This window comes from Jaculus jaculus, chromosome 2 (genome assembly GCF_020740685.1).
Source record: "Jaculus jaculus isolate mJacJac1 chromosome 2, mJacJac1.mat.Y.cur, whole genome shotgun sequence".
Taxonomy (NCBI): domain Eukaryota; kingdom Metazoa; phylum Chordata; class Mammalia; order Rodentia; family Dipodidae; genus Jaculus; species Jaculus jaculus.
Window position 1 is genome coordinate 121,731,348 of NC_059103.1, and position 18,826 is coordinate 121,750,173.

The following is an 18,826-nucleotide window of genomic DNA, read 5'->3' on the forward strand; positions in this document are numbered from 1 at the left end:
AGTTTGTTTTATTGTCACATGTTATATTCTTAGAAATGGTTGTGAAAGATAGACTATTAAGTTGGTATGTTGGAGCTTTTAATGGTGCCTGAGGTAAGTGTATTTGTAACACACTGGAGAGTGATATATCATTAGAAGCCCTCTATTTTCTCTCTTAGAGGATGTATTTGTTCAGGCAACGTTAGTGATCGCAAGGGTGGTTAGTGATATAAAAGAGTAGGCTCGTGTACATTCAGGGCAATATGACTATAAACCTCATTTGTCTTCTTAAAGCAAAATGGCAGATGACGCAACTTATTTGTGACTTCACTACTGAATAGAAGTAATGATGAAGGGCTGAAAAGATTGCTTAGTGGTAAAGGGGCTTTCCTGCAAAGCCAAAGGACCTGGGTTTTATTCCCCAGGACCCACATAAGCTAGATGCACAAGGTGGCAAATGTGTCTGGAGTTTATTTGCAGCAGTGTGCCCATTCTCTCTCAATCTTTCTATTCACCTCTTTCTTCTCTCTCTTTCAAATAAATAAATAAAAATAAAATATTTAAAATAAAAAGAAAGAATGATCTAAACATAGATTAAAACAAGATGTGCCACAATGGACTTGAACCTGCATCGAAAGTCAGCAAAAAAGAAGCCATGTTAAAATTTCAAAGATAGGGACTGGGGAAATGGCTTAGCGGTTAAGGTGTTGGCTGCGCAGCCTAAGGACTCCCGTTCGATTCCCGACCCATGTAAGCCAGATGCACAAGGGGGCGCATGCATCTGGAGTTCATTTGCAGTAGCTGGAGGTCCTGGTGTACCCATTCTCTCTTTCTCTCTGCCTCTTCCTCTGTCTTTCTCTCTCTCTCTCAATAAATACATAAACAAATTTTTTTTTTTGAAAAATTTCAAGGATATATATATATAATGTCTCTTTGGCAACAAGAAAACAAGCAATTCTTTCTTGGGAGGCTTAATTTTCTCTTACCACTGGTCTGTATCTTTAGAACCGAACAGGGTCAAAATGCTCCAGCCTTGCTCAGTTTGTACACTGTGTATAAAGCACCCGGTGGGTTTTCAATCAACATAAGTTTCCCGTAAGACCAGAACAGAGTCATTGATTGGAGAAATAGAGCATAACTCTTCTAGAAATTTCCCTTTAGGCAGAATGTGAACCAAAAAGTTAGACTGAGATCACTCTTGTCCAACAAAGGATTTCCCTGAAAAGAACGAGACTCGGTGGTAAAGGACTGAAGTCATTGTGAGACTCTGAAATCCCACCACACATCGACTGCTTAGTCGTTGATTTCTCTCTGGCTGCTGTTGGTGAGTCACGTCTTCCCAGAAGCAGCATAGCCACAATATTGGCCTGAAATTGGGCCAATGCAAGAGGAGGGAATGATACAAACATGTGCCATGAAAGTTTATAATTATATAGCATAATAGAGTAGATATTACCACTTGGAACTGAAGTGAACCACTAAAAGACTAACCATTTAAAGATAGTAACATAAGCAGTATTTTAGAACACACACACACACACACACACACACACAAAACAAATGTCATTTCTAGAGCCCTTAAAAATGTGTAGTGAATTTTCAGAAACAGCAAAAACATTTTTTATTTTTTCAGATGAGTCAAATATCTATTTAATTAGGCTCAGTGTTGTGTCATCTTATATGCTATAATTAATGACATTTAGGAAGGTTTTGCCCCTCCCCTAAGCAACATAGGTCACAGCCAATCGCAACAAAACAAAAAGAAAATAAAGATTACCTTCTGTGGGTGACGAAAACATTATTTACATGACCTAGCCCGTTGCAGCCTGGCAAGGGACAGTGGGGCAGTTCTTGCTTGTTTAGTTTCCAGGAGAGAGGGCCTCCACTGAGAGGATTCTCCTTCTGTCTCTTGGCAGCCAGGGGACAGCCAGAAGCTGTGCGGTGTGAAGTGTATTTACCTGATATGTGACCTTGGCCATCACATCCTATTACAGGACATCTAGAGAGACACAGTGGAGACATTATCAGCTGTAAAAAGGGCAGCAACAGCTCGATGCTATCCAGGAGGCAAGCCATGAAAGCATGGAGAGGCACAGCAGCAAAATGGCTCTGTGTTAGTAGTAATCACCGCAGGCAGGCTCTGGGCTGAGCAATTTTCATCAACCATCTCTTTCTTTACATCTTTTTTTAGTGTGTGTGTGTGTGTGTGAGAGAGAGAGAGAGAGAGGGGGGCGGAGAATGGGTGTGGCAGGGTCTCTTGCTGCTGCAAATGAATGCCCATCTGGCTTTAGGGAGATGGCTGGAAGGCTTTGCAAGAAAGCTCCTTTCACCTTCTAAGCCATCTCTCCAGCCCATTGTGATACCTCTTTTAATGTTTCTTGAAACCCGCCAGAGACAGAATATTATTATCTCATTTCATGGGTGGGTAAAATGACTTTAACAGTAAAACTTTGCTGACTTGCCACCTGTTTTACAAGAAATGGAGCCAATTTCATTCATGCTACTCTTTCTAGAGTCAACCACCTAAGCTATATTGTTTCTGGTCAAACTCTCAGTGTATAAAAATGTTATAACTAGCTGGTGTGGTGGAACACACCTTTAATCCCAGCACTTGGGAGGCAGAGGTGGAGGATTGCTGTTGAGTTTGAGGCCACCCTGAGACTACATAGTGAATTCCTGGTCAGCCTGGACCAGAGTGAGACCCTACCTTGAAAAACAAAACAAAACAAAATGTTATAACTGCCTTGATTAACTCTATATGACATATTACTCATGCATGGTACTGGAAGTCTGCTTTGCAAATGTTCTGCACTTGGAAATGTACATAAAACAATTCACATTTTGTCATCTACACCACATCTAACACACAAGACTCGACTTCTTAATTCTTAGAGGAGGATATTCATCTTAGTTAGTTTCACCCATGAAAAGTTAAAGTCTCCAAGGAAAATGCTAAGCTATCTATCTTGTATCATAAAAATAGATGGAAAAGGGATAAATCTCTTCCTTTTTCTTCTGCATTGTCAAAGGAATGCAGAAACATAAATGAGAACATTTTCCTTAACTTGTAGACATGACTCTTTATTCTTTTGTTCTTATTTTAATAGGGTGCATCTTCTCTGGGACTCAGTGGATGCTCACTTTGGCCAATAACATACAGCTGACACCAGGTCCTCAACTGTCGCACTTACTTCAGTTCAGGATCTTCCTTTTCTTCCTTGGCAGGGGTAACTTTGACACCACCTTTCCTTGCACGAGGGCAGCCAGACAAGCTAAAATGTATAACCAACAAAGAACAACACAAAACCATTGTGACCTCACTGGGTGGCCACTGCTGACACTGCCTTCCACCCAAGAAATGGGGTCATCCTTTACCTCCTGTGGGAAGCATAGTTTCCAGTGACATGCCCGGAACCATCACAACCTGGCGTTGGGCACCTGGAAGACACAAGGCCACCAGTTAGGAAGGGACAGGCATGATGACATATTCAAATAAGCTAAAGAGAATGAGGTACTTTGGATAGGACATTTCGCATAATTATAATTGGCTATTAGTTAAGAATTAACATGTAAAGAAAAATTTAACATATTTATCCACTGAGTAATCCATGGTAGTTGTGGTGGCGTGAATGTAAAATATCTCCTCATTTATGTTTGTGATTAAGTTTCATACCTAATCCCCAGCTAGTGGAGTCTTTGGGTGGTGGAGCCTGGAGGAGGCGTCACTGGGGGCAGATTTGGTATTTTATAATCCAGCCCAGCTTGCCAGTGCGAGCGAGCTCACTCTTGCTGCTTACTCTCAGTGCATGTGACACGGTGTGAAGCCCTGCTGTCCGTTCTTGTTGTGCTTTCCTGCTGTAAGGAAACTTCCCCTTGAAGCTGGAAGCCAGAATTAACCCTTGCTGTCCATAAGCTGCTGCTAGTTGGGTGTTTTGTCCCAGCAACAAGAAGGTAACTGGCACAATAGGCAGTATTCTGGTTGTTATTTATTATATACAATTTTCTTCTTCATTTGTTAACTTTATTTGTTGCCAGGAATGGGTCTCTATCTATATCATGTCTTAACTTTTATGTGGGAAGAACAGTTTTTCAGAATTTTTTTTTATGAATTCTTTATTTCTCTGATAAACTTTCTTACCTGAATAACCTTATAATAATAACTTCAAATGAGTAACAATAGTATATGTGAACTCCACAGAGTTGTGTTATTAATGTTATTCTTAGAGAAATTACATAATTTTTACCTAGTATATCCTCCCTCTTGGTCCAAGTTTTCAGGTCTGAGAAATTCCACCAGTAAGTATTATTGCCAGTCAACTATTAAGTTGGGGATGAGTGATGGGAGAGGAAGGGGGTTTACTTTTACTTGACATGAAGATTAGGAATAAGTTTCAAATTACAATTGAATACAACAATTGACTCATTTTTCACCACTTTGCTGCCTTTAAGAAACCCCAATACAACTAAAAACTGAGAGAGCATCACCAACACATGTGTTTTTCTGGATGTTTGTATATAGATCTTTATCTTCATTTATTATGTCTCATGTATGCTCCTGTGGTTCAGTTTCCCACTAAAGAAAGACTTCATGACATCCAGGTAATCCCAAAAGAAAATGCTATACTTTTGCCTTTTAAAAATGCTATCTCAATGAACTTTTGTGGAATGTTTTTATTTTGTGGAATGCTAATCTCAAGGCACAATATAGGAAAGTAATAATTTCTTAAAAACATTTTACTTATTTCAGAGAAAGAGAGAGAAAGAGGCATATACACACATACACACACACATATATATGCCTCTTTCTATCTCCATATATATATACATACCTTGTGCATCTGGCTTATGGAGGTTCTGGGGAATTGAACTTGGGTCCTTTGGTATCACAGGCAAATACCTTAACTGCTAAGCCATATATCTAACCCAGCATTATTTTTTCTTAAATAAAATGATCAACACACCTGTCTTTCTTTTAACCACAGAAACCTGCATGTAGCCTTTAATTGACTTAAGACATCAACATATTCTCTGTAATAATAAGAGCTCACTCCTTACCTTTTTCTTTCTCTTTCTCTCTCTCTCTTTTTTTTTTTTTTTTTTTTTTTTGGTTTTCTGAGGTAGGGTCTCAGGCTGACCTGGAATTCACTATGTAGTCTCAGAGTGGCCTTGAATTTATGCCCTACCTCTGCCTCCCGAGTGCTGGGATTAAAGGCATGTGCCACCATGCCCAGCTACCTTTTCTTTCTTTTTGGTGTTGTGTTTTGTATGTGTGTGTGTGTTCATGTGTGAGTGTGGGTGTGTGTCCCACAGTGTGTGCGGAGATCAGAGGACAGTTTTTGGATGTTGATTCTCATCTTCCACCCCCTTTGAGGCAGGGGTTCAGGTGTTCAGCACTGCCGTACCTGCACGGCAGGAGGCTTTGCGCTTCCTACAGATTCTCTTGTTTCTGCCTCCTTTCTGGCCTGAGACATGGCTGGGGTTGCAAGTGCTTTTTACATGGGCAATGGGGCTCCAAACTCTGGTACTCATGCTTTGTGGCAAGGGCTTTATCCATTGAACAATTTCCCCAGGCCCATCCTTATCTTTTTCTATTATTTTTTAGTGAAATATTACTTCAATTGCATGTTGCAATTATGTATTTTCTATTGTGCCTAATGATTACCCCCTTTTTTGTTTTGGATTTTCCTTGACTATCTAAACAAGATGTCAGTGAAATGATATTTTTACTTACATGGAAAACAAGCATGTTATTTGTACTTGCTGCATAAAACATGTAAGTAGTGAACTTTGTTGGAGCCTCTCAATCTACAGGCTTTTAATATACTACTGATTTAAAAAAAAATAATGTAAAGTTTGTAGAAATTGTTTAGACTGATATCTACACTTAATGTGTGGCAATACAGAAATTTAGAGAAACGGAGTTAGATATTCATTACCATGTGCTTTAATTTTCAATCTACTAATTACTTATCTCTATTTAAGATTCTTATAGTTCAATCTAGAAAAATGGAAGTCAATTCAGTTATATCTAGAATCTGTCCTGACATAATAGATTGTACTTAATACTTTAAAAATGAGAAGTATTGATATTTTAAAGTTCTTTTTACTATTTCTGGCTCAAACACCCAAATTTTTATATTGGCTCATTATTAAGTCAAAGATGAATTAAAATTGGAAATGATAAACACACATCTAAGTAATAAAATGACAATTTTGGAATAAAAAAGAAGAGTAGGAAAAATATAACGAATAAGTAGACAGTAATATACATGTTTCTGAGTTCTTGTAAATTAATGAAATGAGCTAAAACTGTTCTTAGCAAATGTGAAAAGAAGTTATATGACTTAAAATACCATAAGATAACACATTATACAAGTTTATACAGGTGGTGGAGGGATGGAGAGATTGCTTAGTGGGTAAGGCACTTGCCTATGAAGCCTAAGGATCCAGGTTTGATTACCCAGTACCCATGTAAGCCAGAAGTACAAGGTGGCACATGTATCTGGAGTTCATTTGCATTGGCTAGAGGCCCTGATGCAACCATTCTCCCTCTCTCTCTCTCCCTCTCTCTCTCTCTCTCTCTCTCTCATAAATAAATAAATAAAAACTAATAGTGGGAATGCTTTACCACACTGTCATTGGTCTGAGTTAGTAAATAATTTCTGAGGATTTCAGCAAAAGTGTTGCATTTGAAAATGACATTATTTCCTTAAAAATTATTTTTAAAAACAAAAGACTTCCAAAGCAAGCAGATTAATGCAAGTAAAACACAATGGCTTGGATTTAGGGTTTCTAATCTTTTTGATGCAGGAGTTCTTTCTTATCAGCTAGTTATGTACAATTCATTTTTCCTTGACCACATGTGTGCTAAACAGGGAGATTCCCACCAGGGTGGAGGAAGACAAGATGGTCATGAGGCAGATACTTACTTAAGCTCCTGGGAGTTGGCTGCCATGAGGGACTTGAGAGTCTTATCTGCTAACGGGCATCCTGAAACACTACAGAGGGAGAAGAAAGAACAGCACTGACATAAACAAGGCTGACTTAAATGGCATCCTGAGCCTGGGACAAACATTAAATAATGGGTGACTAGGGACTGAGAAAAGAGTAGGCTGGAATCTGATTTTGCTTTTAATGAATCTGGGCTCAAGTACACTTCAATTATTTCTCATAAACTCAGATTCTCTACTTATCAAGCAAAGGACTTCAGCCCATTGAGTCACCCCAACTGGAGCACGATCAGGGACTGCTAGCCCCATTCCTCCCACGGCACCAGTGATGAGGCACCACGGGAATACAAATCCTATTGACAAGAAGGTAAGCAGAAACATAATAGAATTTCCTGGCTAATCAGTTGCACTAATGCCCTGACTCATTTGTCTAGGACTGGAGGTGGCGCTTCTACTGGTGAATGGTGCACTCTGTCATTTTGATTGAAAGCTAGGCAGGACGAAAGCCTGACATGAACACTAACTTGATCTGTGATCTGAACTAAAATACCATTTTTGACCAAAATTCATGATTTCTAGATGCCATAATTTTATTTCTGAAAAACAAAATAAACCCCAAGCCCAACTAACTCTCCTTTTCCTGATCTAGATAACATCTTTTCAGAATGAGTAAGAAAGAGTACAGTAAGATGTTGAAAACCTGGCCACACATGCAGTCATTAGGTACCTGCGGTGAGATGCATAGTTGCCTGTGACATGCCCGCTACCATCGCATCCTGGTGTTGGACAGCTACAACAACAGAAAAATCCATCATGAGTGTCAAGTGTCAGGTTCGCTTGTTCCAGACAGAATACAAGTAAGCTTCTCCTTTAAAGACAACACTGTGCCGTAGTGGTGGTGCATGCCTTTATCCCAGCACTCGGGAGGCAGAGGTTGGAGGATCGCAGTGAGTTCGAGGCCACCCTGAAACTACACAGTGAATTCCAGGTCAGCCTGGGCCAGAGTGAGACCCTACCTCAAAAAACCCCACAAAAATCCCAAAACAAGCAGCAGCAACAACAACAAAAAAAATAGCACTGTTTGGGACATGCGAGTGCGTGAAGGACTCGCTTAGTTTTTAGATTAGCGCCAATAGACTAGCTAGAAGAAATCTAAGCAGCAGAACATGCTGGGTTACTTCCTTAGCTATCTGTTTCCTACATTATCTCTGTTCTTTGATTCAAATAATGTAGGGAAGTGATACTAAAAAGTGTGTTCTAATGATATTGTGAGTCATTAATCAAGTGTTCTATTTCTTTGAAGAGATAAATTTTTACAGAATAAACATTCTAACTCCATGATTTATTATGATAGCAGATGTCATAAATACTGGCACCAGTTGGATAGATATAAAGAAATTTTTGTAGGATTTTAAGAGCAAGACTACATTGGTAACTTGGTAAACATTTTTTAGAAACCACCAGAAGAAAACTTCTGACTGAAATGTAAACCGATATTTAAGGTGGGGAAGTTACTGACAACACAGAGATAGGCAAAAGGCTTAGCTAGTGAAACTCTTAAGCAGTTTCCCACAAAGCTATAACCCAGCAAGACAATCCCAAATTCACAAGTACCCCAAGAATAGGGTCTTGGGCCATATGCCAAAGGTGTTGCATTATGATCCGTTTCTTCATTTTATCCTCAGAACTGGTCATATTGTGGGCTTCATATGTGTATTTTAAAAATAGTATAAGAAGTTAGTTGTCCTTAGAAGAAGTTTCCCTTCCAAATAGAGATGCTTTAGTTTCTTGGTCATTCATTTCCTCGGATACTATTGGAAAGCCACTCACTGGGAGTGAGCAGACTGACCCCAGCTTACTCAGAACTACAGAGTGGAGGAGTTAATAATCCATGGGAAAGTCAGCTGTGTAATTCATGCATCTCGTTTTCTCAGGCATCCTGCCCAGAGCAAGGACTAGTCTCTCTATGTATGTCAAATACAGAATTTAGACTTTTGAAGACATACTTTTGGATTAGCAACATTGCAATATTGTCTCTTTCTAAGTATTCTTCCAATGAACACATTCCAATCATTTTCATGTAATGGCAAGTGACTATAAGCATTATAGTTCTCAAAGGGATATTTGATTTTTTCAGTGTCTGATCTAACCTGGGTCATTTCATTGTTCTGTTTCTCTTCCTGGATAGGATATCAGAAAATACAGACACTAAAATAGAATTTTTTTTTAAAGTACAGAAAAAAATTAACAGTGATAACATTGAAACAAATTTTCTTCCTGCTGGTACAATTCAGCCATTAAATGCAGATAAATTTCTTAACATTGTAAAGCTGGGATACTCAGAGAATAAAGGGTGTTTCAAGTGCTCAGGGTTTCCATTTTGGAAATATGTCACCACCTAGTGTTCTAAAATGCACTGCATTTGTTTTATTTTACTTCTTTTTTTTTTTTTTTTTTTTTTGAGAGAGAGACAGAAAGAGAGAGAGAGAAAATGAGCATGCCAGGCTCTTTCAGCCACTGTGAATGAACTCCAGATGCATGTGCCCTAGTGTGCACATGTGCAACATTGCATGCTTGCATCACTGTGTGTCTGGCTATGTGGGGCATGGAGATTTGAATGTGGGTCCTTAGGCTTCACAAGCAAGCACCTTAACTGCTAAGCCATCTTTCCAGCCCCTACTTATATTTTTAATTATACTCTTTAGGATTATCAAAAGACGCAAAGAAGTTACACTGATATTTATTTATTTATTTATTTTTGAGGTAAGGTCTAACTTTAGACCAGGTTGACTTAGAACTCACCCTGTAACCCCAGGCTGGCTGGCCTTGATCTCATGATGGTCCTCCTACCTGTGCCTCATGAGTGCTGGGGTTAAAGGCATGTACCACCATACCCAGCTGACACTGATTTTTAAACAAATTTTCTATAAATTACCTATGGAATATAATAAGAACATATGCATCTAGCTGATTTTTAAGTTTGAGGGTATAAAAAGATCAAAATAAAGGCTGGGGCGATGGCTCAATGGGAAAGGGTGCTTGCTGCACAAGTATGAGGGCCTGAGCTAGCATGATTTTGGTTCACCAGTACCCATGTATTAAAAAATAAATAAATGAAAAGCTGAGTGTGGTCATACATGCCAGTCTTGTAGGGAGCAGGGACTGAAGAATCACTAGGACTTGCTAATCAGCCAGTGTGACCAAAAACATAAAGAAAGAAGTGGCAGATACAACTTCAGTGAGAGACTCCTTCTCAAGGAAATAACATATAAGAGCAATAGAGGAGGACATCCTACATTCTCCTGTGGCCTCTGTATGCATGTACACAGGGTGTCTGCATCTGTACTTACACTATGCATACACACACATCTCTCTCTTATACACATGTGTAACATAAAGATCAAAAGAATAAAGAATTAGTGACAACACTGTAGTAGGAAAAGATGTGATAGGATTCTAATATCTATATTACATCAAAATCTACAAGAAAAGGGCTGGAGAGATGGCTTAGCCATTAAGTGCCTGCCTGTGAAAACTAAGGACCCTGGTTTGAAGGTTGGAGGTTCGAGTCCCCGGTAACCACATAAGCCAGATGTACAAGGTGGCACATGTATCTGGAGTTGATTCGCAGTGGCTGGAGGCCCTGGCATGCCCATTCTCTACCCCCCCTCCCTCTCTTTCGGCCTCTTTCTCTTTCTGTCTGTTACTCTCAAATAAATAAATAAATAAATAAATAAAAAGAAACAAAAAATCTAGAAAAAAAAACCCTATAACAAAAGAAATATTACATGTACCAATACTAGTTGGGTGATACCTTCTTGGGATGTTTACAGATAAAAATACCAAATGTAAAAGAAGAAAACTACTCAATTCCCTCAGTGGTACTCAAACCTATGCAAATTACAAGACAGTCAACAAAATTTAAGACGTTTATATCCTGACCAACTTTTGGTAAGCATTTACCTTTAGTAAAGTACAATCACCTGTTATAAATAAATAAATAAATATTGCAATAAATATTCAATAAATAAATAAAAATAAGGTGAGGACTAAATAGATGGCTTAGCTGTTAAGGTCCTTCTTGTAAAGCCTAAGGACCCATGTTCAATTCTCCAGGTCCCATGTAAGCCAGGTGCACAAGGTGACACAAGTGTGCAATGTCACACAAGGTGGTGTATGCATCTGGAGTTTGATTACAGTGGCTGGAGGCCCTGGCGCACCAATTATTTCCCTCTCAGCCCACCCTCTCTCACTCTCTTGCATAAAAGAAGAGGCCAATACATCGGGCTTGCCTAGAAAAAAAAAAGATAGAAAAAATAACGTGAAATATAATAAAGACAAAGTGGCATCTTGAGCACTGAGACTTTCGTAAAACAAATCAATCAAAATTCTGAATGTGTAACTGGGAGGTCTTTAAAGAGGTGGGTGCTTGCCAAAGGAAACAGGTCAGGGTGGGCAGGCCTTGATGTTTATGCCCAGTCCACTCCTTGCTCCCTGTTCCTTTGCTTCCTGGTGGTGGCAGCAGACGGTGGCAGTGGTTTCCAGCTCTTGCAGCCATACCTTTGCCTACACATCCATGATGGCAGGCATCCCCTAGACACTTTCAGCCAAAATGAAACCTCTCCTTCCTTAGGCTGCTACTTGTAAGGTACTTATGATAATGAAATAGGTTTCTTCACATTGTCTCTGCCATGAGGCCCCAGGTGGAGACTGAATTCACATAAGAGCACACTGTTCATGCCAGTCACTCTTGCCTGTGACACCCTTATAAAATGCAATGTCTAAGCTTATTTAAACACTCCTTGCATGTCCATTCAGTAAACTGAAGCTGGAGTGAGAATGATTCCAATTGTCTAGTGTATAAGGTCACGATATGTAGCACTGGCCAGCAATTGAAATGTGCACTGTGTCCCTCAGGTCACTGTGCATTATAATAAGAGGCTCAGTATTATGCACCAGGAGTATGACCAAAGTCAAGGGCAAAACTAAGGAAGGAAGAGGAGCCATGCTTCTTGGCTTTATTCTCAGCGAGGGCAGCAGGCGAGGGGAAGGCCAGAGGAGGTAATTATACACACTAGTTAGGGATCACCACTGATCATGGAAAGACTGGAATGTGGGTTAGGAGCATCAGGGCTCAGGTTGAGGAACTACAGTAGAATGGAGGTTGTCTGGCAAGTGACAGTTGAGGGAAGAGAGGATGGGAAGAGATCATGGGAAAAGAGAACAGCAACTGTGAGGCCTTGTCAGGTAATTCCCAGCATGCTTTGTGAGAAGAATGAGACGGGAGGATATGGAAGGAAGGGTCTGTACCAGTTTGGCTGGTGGATGTATACTGGAGGTCACAGCTGGGAACAACAGATTCAGAGGAGAGAAAAGGCCCTAGGATTGCGTCCCAGGCACTGTAAATGTCAAAGAACCATGATAAGTCTATGACGGAGTCACTGTGCGGTGGGGAAATTCTATAGTTGAGGGGTCCCAGGAGCCAATTGTGGATGGTGGGTCACGGTCATGGAGGAGGGCATGATCATAGTACCTGCTGCCCATCAATCAGGCAGGAGGATCAAAGACAAACCTCCAGATTTGGGGGATGGGGATGGGGATGGAGAGCTTCACAAGCACAGGGCTTTGGGTTGAGCTATAAGAATGTAAAAGATCCAGGAAGGAGACTAACACACTATGGACAATTTTCCGAAGGAATTCAGCCTTAAAAAAGCAGTGGGAACAAGAAAGTCTATTGGGAAGCTCTTTTGGGAGAGATTAAAAAAAATTTAAATGGAAAAATGTATTTTATGTAGTGGAATGCAGAAGAGAGCAAACATGTGCTGGTGTGGTCTTGGAAACTCTTTAACTGGCAGCTATGTGTGTATTCATGCATGCTTATACATGCTTAGTACATCATCACCACTTACTTTTGAAAAATTGGTTTTTGAGTTTCATTCATTCACTTACCACTTTTTTTTCAATTTTAATTTTAATTATTTTTTCTTTTCACAATTTTTATTAATATTTTCCATGATTATAAAAAATATCCCATGGTAATACCCTCCCTCCTCCCCCCACTACTTTTTTTTTTGTAAGTGGTACTTACTGCCTTCAGGTAATCTGGTTTGTGTTGATTTTACTTTTGATTTTTTTTCCTGAGGTAGGGTCTCACTCTAGCTCAGGCTGACCTAGAATTCACTACGTAGTCTCAGGGTGGCCTCGAACTCACAGTGATCCTCCTACCTCTGCCTTCTGAGTGCTGGGATTAAAGGATTGCTCCACCACGCCTGGCTTACTTTTGATTTTTATTGACACATAGTAGTTGTTTATATTTAATGAGCAACTGTTATGCTCTGCATTTGAAATGCCTCCCAAAGGCCCTGTGTTGAAGGTTTGATTGTCAGCCTGTGGCACTATAGGGAGGTGGTGTGACCTACAGAATGTATGGCCTAGAGGAAGGTCACTGGAGGTGACCCCTTGAAAGGTGTGCTGGGTCTTGTGTCTCGGACATTATGAAATGAGTGGTTTCCTCTACCACGTGCTTTGCCATGATGTTCTGCTCTGTCCAAAGGCAACAAGTGACCATGGACTGCAACCCTGAGCTGTGAGAAGCCTTTTCTTCCTCTTGACTTGATTATCTTTGGTCTCTTGTAAGAGTGACAGAAAGCTGAGGGAGACAGTTCTAATGTGATGCTTCGTTACAGACATACATTGTGTTAATGGTCTAATCAAGGCAATTGTCCTTTAAACTCTTCTGGGTCACAAACCTGTCTGTGAAGGTAAACCACTCATTCCTTTAGCCAAGTAGTAATGTGCATAGAGTGTTGCAAGAATAGTGGATCTCAAGTCAAGCCCCTCTGGGGCAGAGGTATCTCTAACAGAACTTTTGGCCAAGCCATATGCCTAATGGTTCTACATTTTACTCATTTTTTAAATCAGCTGACTTTCCATTTCTTAACATAGACCATGTATGTACACATTTCTCAAAAGCCCCCTTAGTTTGGTGCATAGCTTTAGGTACATGAAGAATACCTAAGTACTGACTAGTTGAAATTGTCCTAAAATAGTTTTAAACTTAGCTGTAAAAACCAGAATACTATCATCTACAATTGTGAACTTGTCTAATTATAGAATCTTCCAGAGCAGGACACTGGACACTTACGTGATTAGTTCTTTCTTAAGGTCTCTTGTGTGGAGCTTGGGTTTTGGACTTGGCATAGAGGGCTCTCCAGGAAACTTTTTTTCCTCTAAATTTTCTAGAGAGTTCATGGGGTCTTTCTGGAAAACAAATAAACAAACAAACCAGAAAAAAAAAGGAGCATCAGGTTTGAGTTTTGGCTTGAAGATGTATCACAAATTATATGTATAAGAAATATGATAATGAATAAAAGAATATGTTCTAATTGTTATGGACTTTAATCCAAATAACAAGAAATTATAGTTTTAGAAAAAAAACTTTTAAAAAGTTTTCATCTTAGTAAATATAGAGAAACATTTCTTGAACTACGCAATTATTACTATAACAGTATGTTTCAAATTTTATTGTACAATAAATACTTCCTGAGGAACACAGACTAGTTCTTATAATATACAGCTCTCACAACAATAGTTAAATTAAAAGAACATTGTGAAAGTGATTCATAGTTTAAAAATTTTTTTGTTTATTTTTATTTATTTATTTGAGAGTGACAGGGAGAAAGAGGGAGGGAGAGAGAGAGAGAGAGAGAGAGGAGAGAGAGAATGGGCGTGTCAGGGCCTCCAGCCACTGCAAGTGAACTCCAGATGTGTGCGCCCCCTTGTGCATCTGGCTAACGTGGGTCCTGGGGAATTTGAGCCTCAAACCTGGGTCCTCAGGCTTCACAGGCAAGCGCTTAACTGCTAAGCCATCTCTCCAGCCCTTGCCTCATAGTTTTAAACACAGTAGTCAATAGAATGTTCGTCCAAATCTACATGCAATTAAGGTCTCAATTATTTAAGTATGTAATAGCTGAGGCCACCATATTTAGGCATTTATTTTCAGTTTTCTCAGTAATTGTCCCTATTTTGACCTTACTTCTTGTTTTTCTTTTTTACCTTTTCATTTTTCGTAAGTTGGTATCTTGTAATGCTTTTATTCTTAAGATGAAATGTCTTGTTGGTTGTCATTGATTTTCATGGTCTTTTAAGCTTAATGCTGCTCGTGATCCCATAAGGAAGACTCACTAAGTTTCCTAAATTATTTACTTACTAAGTGATATATAATTTCGCTAAAACTTAATAATGAATTTTATCAATTGCATAATTAGCTTATTTTCATCATTAAGATTATGTCCAGTAACTATAATACTTCCTGGATTTAACATTAAAGGTAGACTAACTAATATATAAAGTTAACATGTAAATCTCAAAAACACTGATCTATTTAAGTGAGCAAATTATTTTGAAATTTATAAGGTGAATGTTTCAATTGAATTATTAAATAATTATTTATGGATTTTAATAATAATTAAATCAAATCAATATATGTACAGCATAATATAATTTTTAATAATTCTGCTTCTACATTAAAAGCAAGTTTTTCAAGAAGTCCCTAGATGTTTCCCAACCAAAACAAAAAAATTAATCATTGGCCTTGTCATCTAGATGAATGTAATTTCTCTTGTTCATTACTTACATAACAATTCAATCAACAACCTGACACATGAGCTTGCTGTAGTAAATCCAGTGCTATCAATATTTTTAAAGCCACCTCCATATAATAGACAAATAGCATTTTTCTTTTAAATTTTACTGTGAAAACAGCTAAACTAAAGGAATTCCTAATTTTAAACCTTAACCCTGACCCACCATCTACTACATTGGACTAATGTGGATTGGTTTTATGTAGTATTTTCCATCTTAAGTTTAGAAAAATTGACTTTTTGTAAGCATATGCAGAAGCTAAATCCAATATTGTTTCAGTGTGGAAGAGCCTTTGTTATTTCTATTTAGAAGTGGAGTTTCTCTCAAAGTAGCATGAGATAAAAATAGTCATTTCCTTATTTTCTTTACAGTAAAGTTGAGAACAAAATCTCTCTCAGAAGGCATGAGCATTAATAGATGAACATGAGAAAGTTTCCAATAGTCTGTGGGCTCAACCTGTATATTATAGAAATTGTGAAAATAGAGGGGATTTTGAAGTATATGATCAATATGAAAGTTCAATTTATATTTGACTAAAATGCATGTAAAAACCAAGTCTGGCAGGATATATTGCATTTAATTTAACATAGTAACATGACAGGATGGCTTTATTGGTGATGACCTTTAAATATTTCATAGCCTTTTAAAACTATACAGCCTCTCGTGCATGCAGCTGTTTGTAAAGTGGTAGTCTTTCCACCTTTGCTGTGCTAATTTAACATTCTATCCTGCAAACTTGTAGAGCAAGTACATGTATTAAAATGCAGGTGGCCATCTCTAAAAATTCTTGAATAGTTCTGTTTCAGAACCATTTTATACTGGGCAAATTCCTAAATAGCAGCCATTTCTCCCCAAAACATAAAGTATCATTGTGAAAATAATTTTTCCTGGGCAAACTGCATGACAGAGAATGTACTATATATATATGTATGTGTGCTGAGAGTATATGTATACGATGAAATTCTTTTTAATATACAGATGGAAGTTTATATTGATTTCAGCAAAGACCAGAACATAATGGTAACATGAATAACAGATAATAGCATCTGGCACTTTTAACATTTTAAGCCCTGCAATCTTTGGAGAACTGACAGTTGAATGAAGCTGACAGCCCTAGTTATTTCTCAGTACTTTCCTTTCGAGATATTTTGAGTTTTTTCCAAATTCAGGAGTTTTTTTTTTTAAAGGGGGCATCTGGATAGGCTATTTCACTCAGAGAGACAGACAATATTTTCTGAAAATCACCATCAAAATTAAGCAACTGTTGTGCATATGAACTAGATAACAATGAATTAGAAACAATCACCCAGTTGCTAGTGGTATTAGTGTTGTGAGGTGGGGCAGAGGGGAGGGAAGACATTTAGGTTTTCAAAAGCTCATTACACACTGTTGGGGTTGCATCCAGTGAATCCAGGCCAGCTCGATAGAAAACGACAAGGAAAAAACCAGTTCTGGAACTGGGTTCCTTGTTCCCATCATAAAGATCTGTCTGAGTAAGTGGACTTTTTCATCCCGCATCCTTGCAGCACCTGAGGTGATGATAGCTTTTACACACTTTAACACAAACTACCTCTCCTCTCATTGTCCCTTTTCTTTTCTATTTAGTTTCTTAATATTCCTTAAGCAATCTCTATTTTCTGGTGATTTTCTTTCCCTTGTCTCTACTAACCCCACGTTCCTTTTAGGGAATTCCAGTCCCATTCCTTGGTTTCTATACAGAAAGGCAATGACTCTACCTCCCTGAAAGTCAATGATCTTCTATAGAAATGTTAGAAACCCTGCTTTGCTGGATTGTGGGAATAATGAGACCCTGTGGAAAAGGGTCCTTGTCTTTATTCTCACTGCATGAGGTATTCCCCCCAGGTATTCCTCAGACACCTTCTACATGAGGACACTGAATACCTTCTACCTTATCAAAATATCTATCCAGCTTCACATTTGCCATTTTCAAGATTCAGAACAGGATGTGAAAATATTCTCTGTTCATAGATTACCTTGGCACAGATGAGGGAACAAAGAACAAAGGCAAGAAACTGCATCGGGGAGTTGCAATGACTCAGCAGCACTTTGTGTGCATCCCCACAACTCTCTCTCCAGAAGCACTGACTCACCCTGCACAGAGAGCTGTGGAAGAAGCATTAGCTTTCCCAGGGCAAGCACTTTGAGTCCAAGAACACATTCAGCGCCCTCAAAGTCCCCCTTGACAATGCCAACTCAACATAGATTCTAAAGTCCAGATTCGGAATAATTAGGTTGAAAACTGCTGCTATAAGACTTTTGTCCTCTCAGCCCTGAAGTAAGCCAACCCGAGAAAAATATAGTTAAAAAAAAATCCCTTCCTCTGTGTGTGTTGTGTGTCGTGTGTGTGTGTGATGCTGTGTGCGTGCATGTGTGTTTGCAGAGAGCTGAAGCAGTAGCACAAACCTATATTGCGGTAGGTTGAAAGCATTCACCAGTTGAATCTAAATAGCTGCCAAAATGAATCCAGATTTTTAAAAAGTTCTGCAAACCCCTCCCCCGAAGATTGTAAAGTGAAGATATAATGGTGTGAAACTCATTCTATGAGTCATTAGGTATTGGAGATAGCCACAGAAGTGATGGGGGAGTGGTCTCAGCATATAAGGATACAATGTTGACATTTTAGCACAAAAGTAAGATTGTCACAGAATCCCTGATATCCTACATGGAAAGGAGGGCCCATCCTAGGGCATCTTTGTCCATTTCTACTCATATCTGATCCTCTTGAAACTGGCTACGAATACTGTAAAAGAATTTCTGGAGAACACACTGACCAAGGTAATAGGGATGACGACAGAAAGTCTAGATGCCATTTGGCACGTGAAATTAGGTATTAGAACATGCTGGAATTTTGTTTGTATGCGATTCATACAAAAATCAGATACAGTCATAGCTATTCTGTAGAGCATTGGCCCCTTGGAATAGAATGACTCCTTCTCAATCCATATCTTCAGACCTCGTGCTCAGGGTTAAGTTTTCCTTTAGGGGGCCAGGTGCCATATGCCATGATCTGCCTGACACTGCCTGGCTAGAGATGAAACAGTTGCGTAAGTTGGAGGGTGTCTCCCTTTTCTAAATCCAGTTTTTACATAGTGGGATGGGAACAGCAGATTTGATCTCATTGTGATTGTGCTTTCCAGCAACTTGCCTGCTGCCTATCAGCTCCATTTCAGGCAAGTGTGGAGGGAAGTCAGAAGTCAGATGGAACTTTGGTCCTTTTACAAAGGTCTGGGATG

The 18,826-nt window shown here is 39.0% G+C and overlaps 1 protein-coding gene across 21 annotated transcripts in view; it reads right to left on the bottom strand.

Moving 5' to 3' along the window:
* Positions 1 to 18,826, bottom strand: part of St18 (ST18 C2H2C-type zinc finger transcription factor) — a 130,567-nt gene that overhangs the window by 8,318 nt on the left and 103,423 nt on the right. For all 21 annotated transcript variants that reach the window (XM_045143611.1, XM_004653367.2, XM_045143608.1 and 18 more), the window contains 6 exons: positions 14,074 to 14,189; positions 7,657 to 7,719; positions 6,909 to 6,977; positions 3,355 to 3,417; positions 3,171 to 3,251; positions 1,757 to 1,978 (listed from right to left, as the gene is read on the bottom strand). In XM_045143611.1, coding sequence (XP_044999546.1) covers positions 1,757 to 1,978; positions 3,171 to 3,251; positions 3,355 to 3,417; positions 6,909 to 6,977; positions 7,657 to 7,719; positions 14,074 to 14,189 — 614 coding nt within the window. The remainder of the gene's footprint in view (positions 1 to 1,756; positions 1,979 to 3,170; positions 3,252 to 3,354; positions 3,418 to 6,908; positions 6,978 to 7,656; positions 7,720 to 14,073; positions 14,190 to 18,826) is intronic.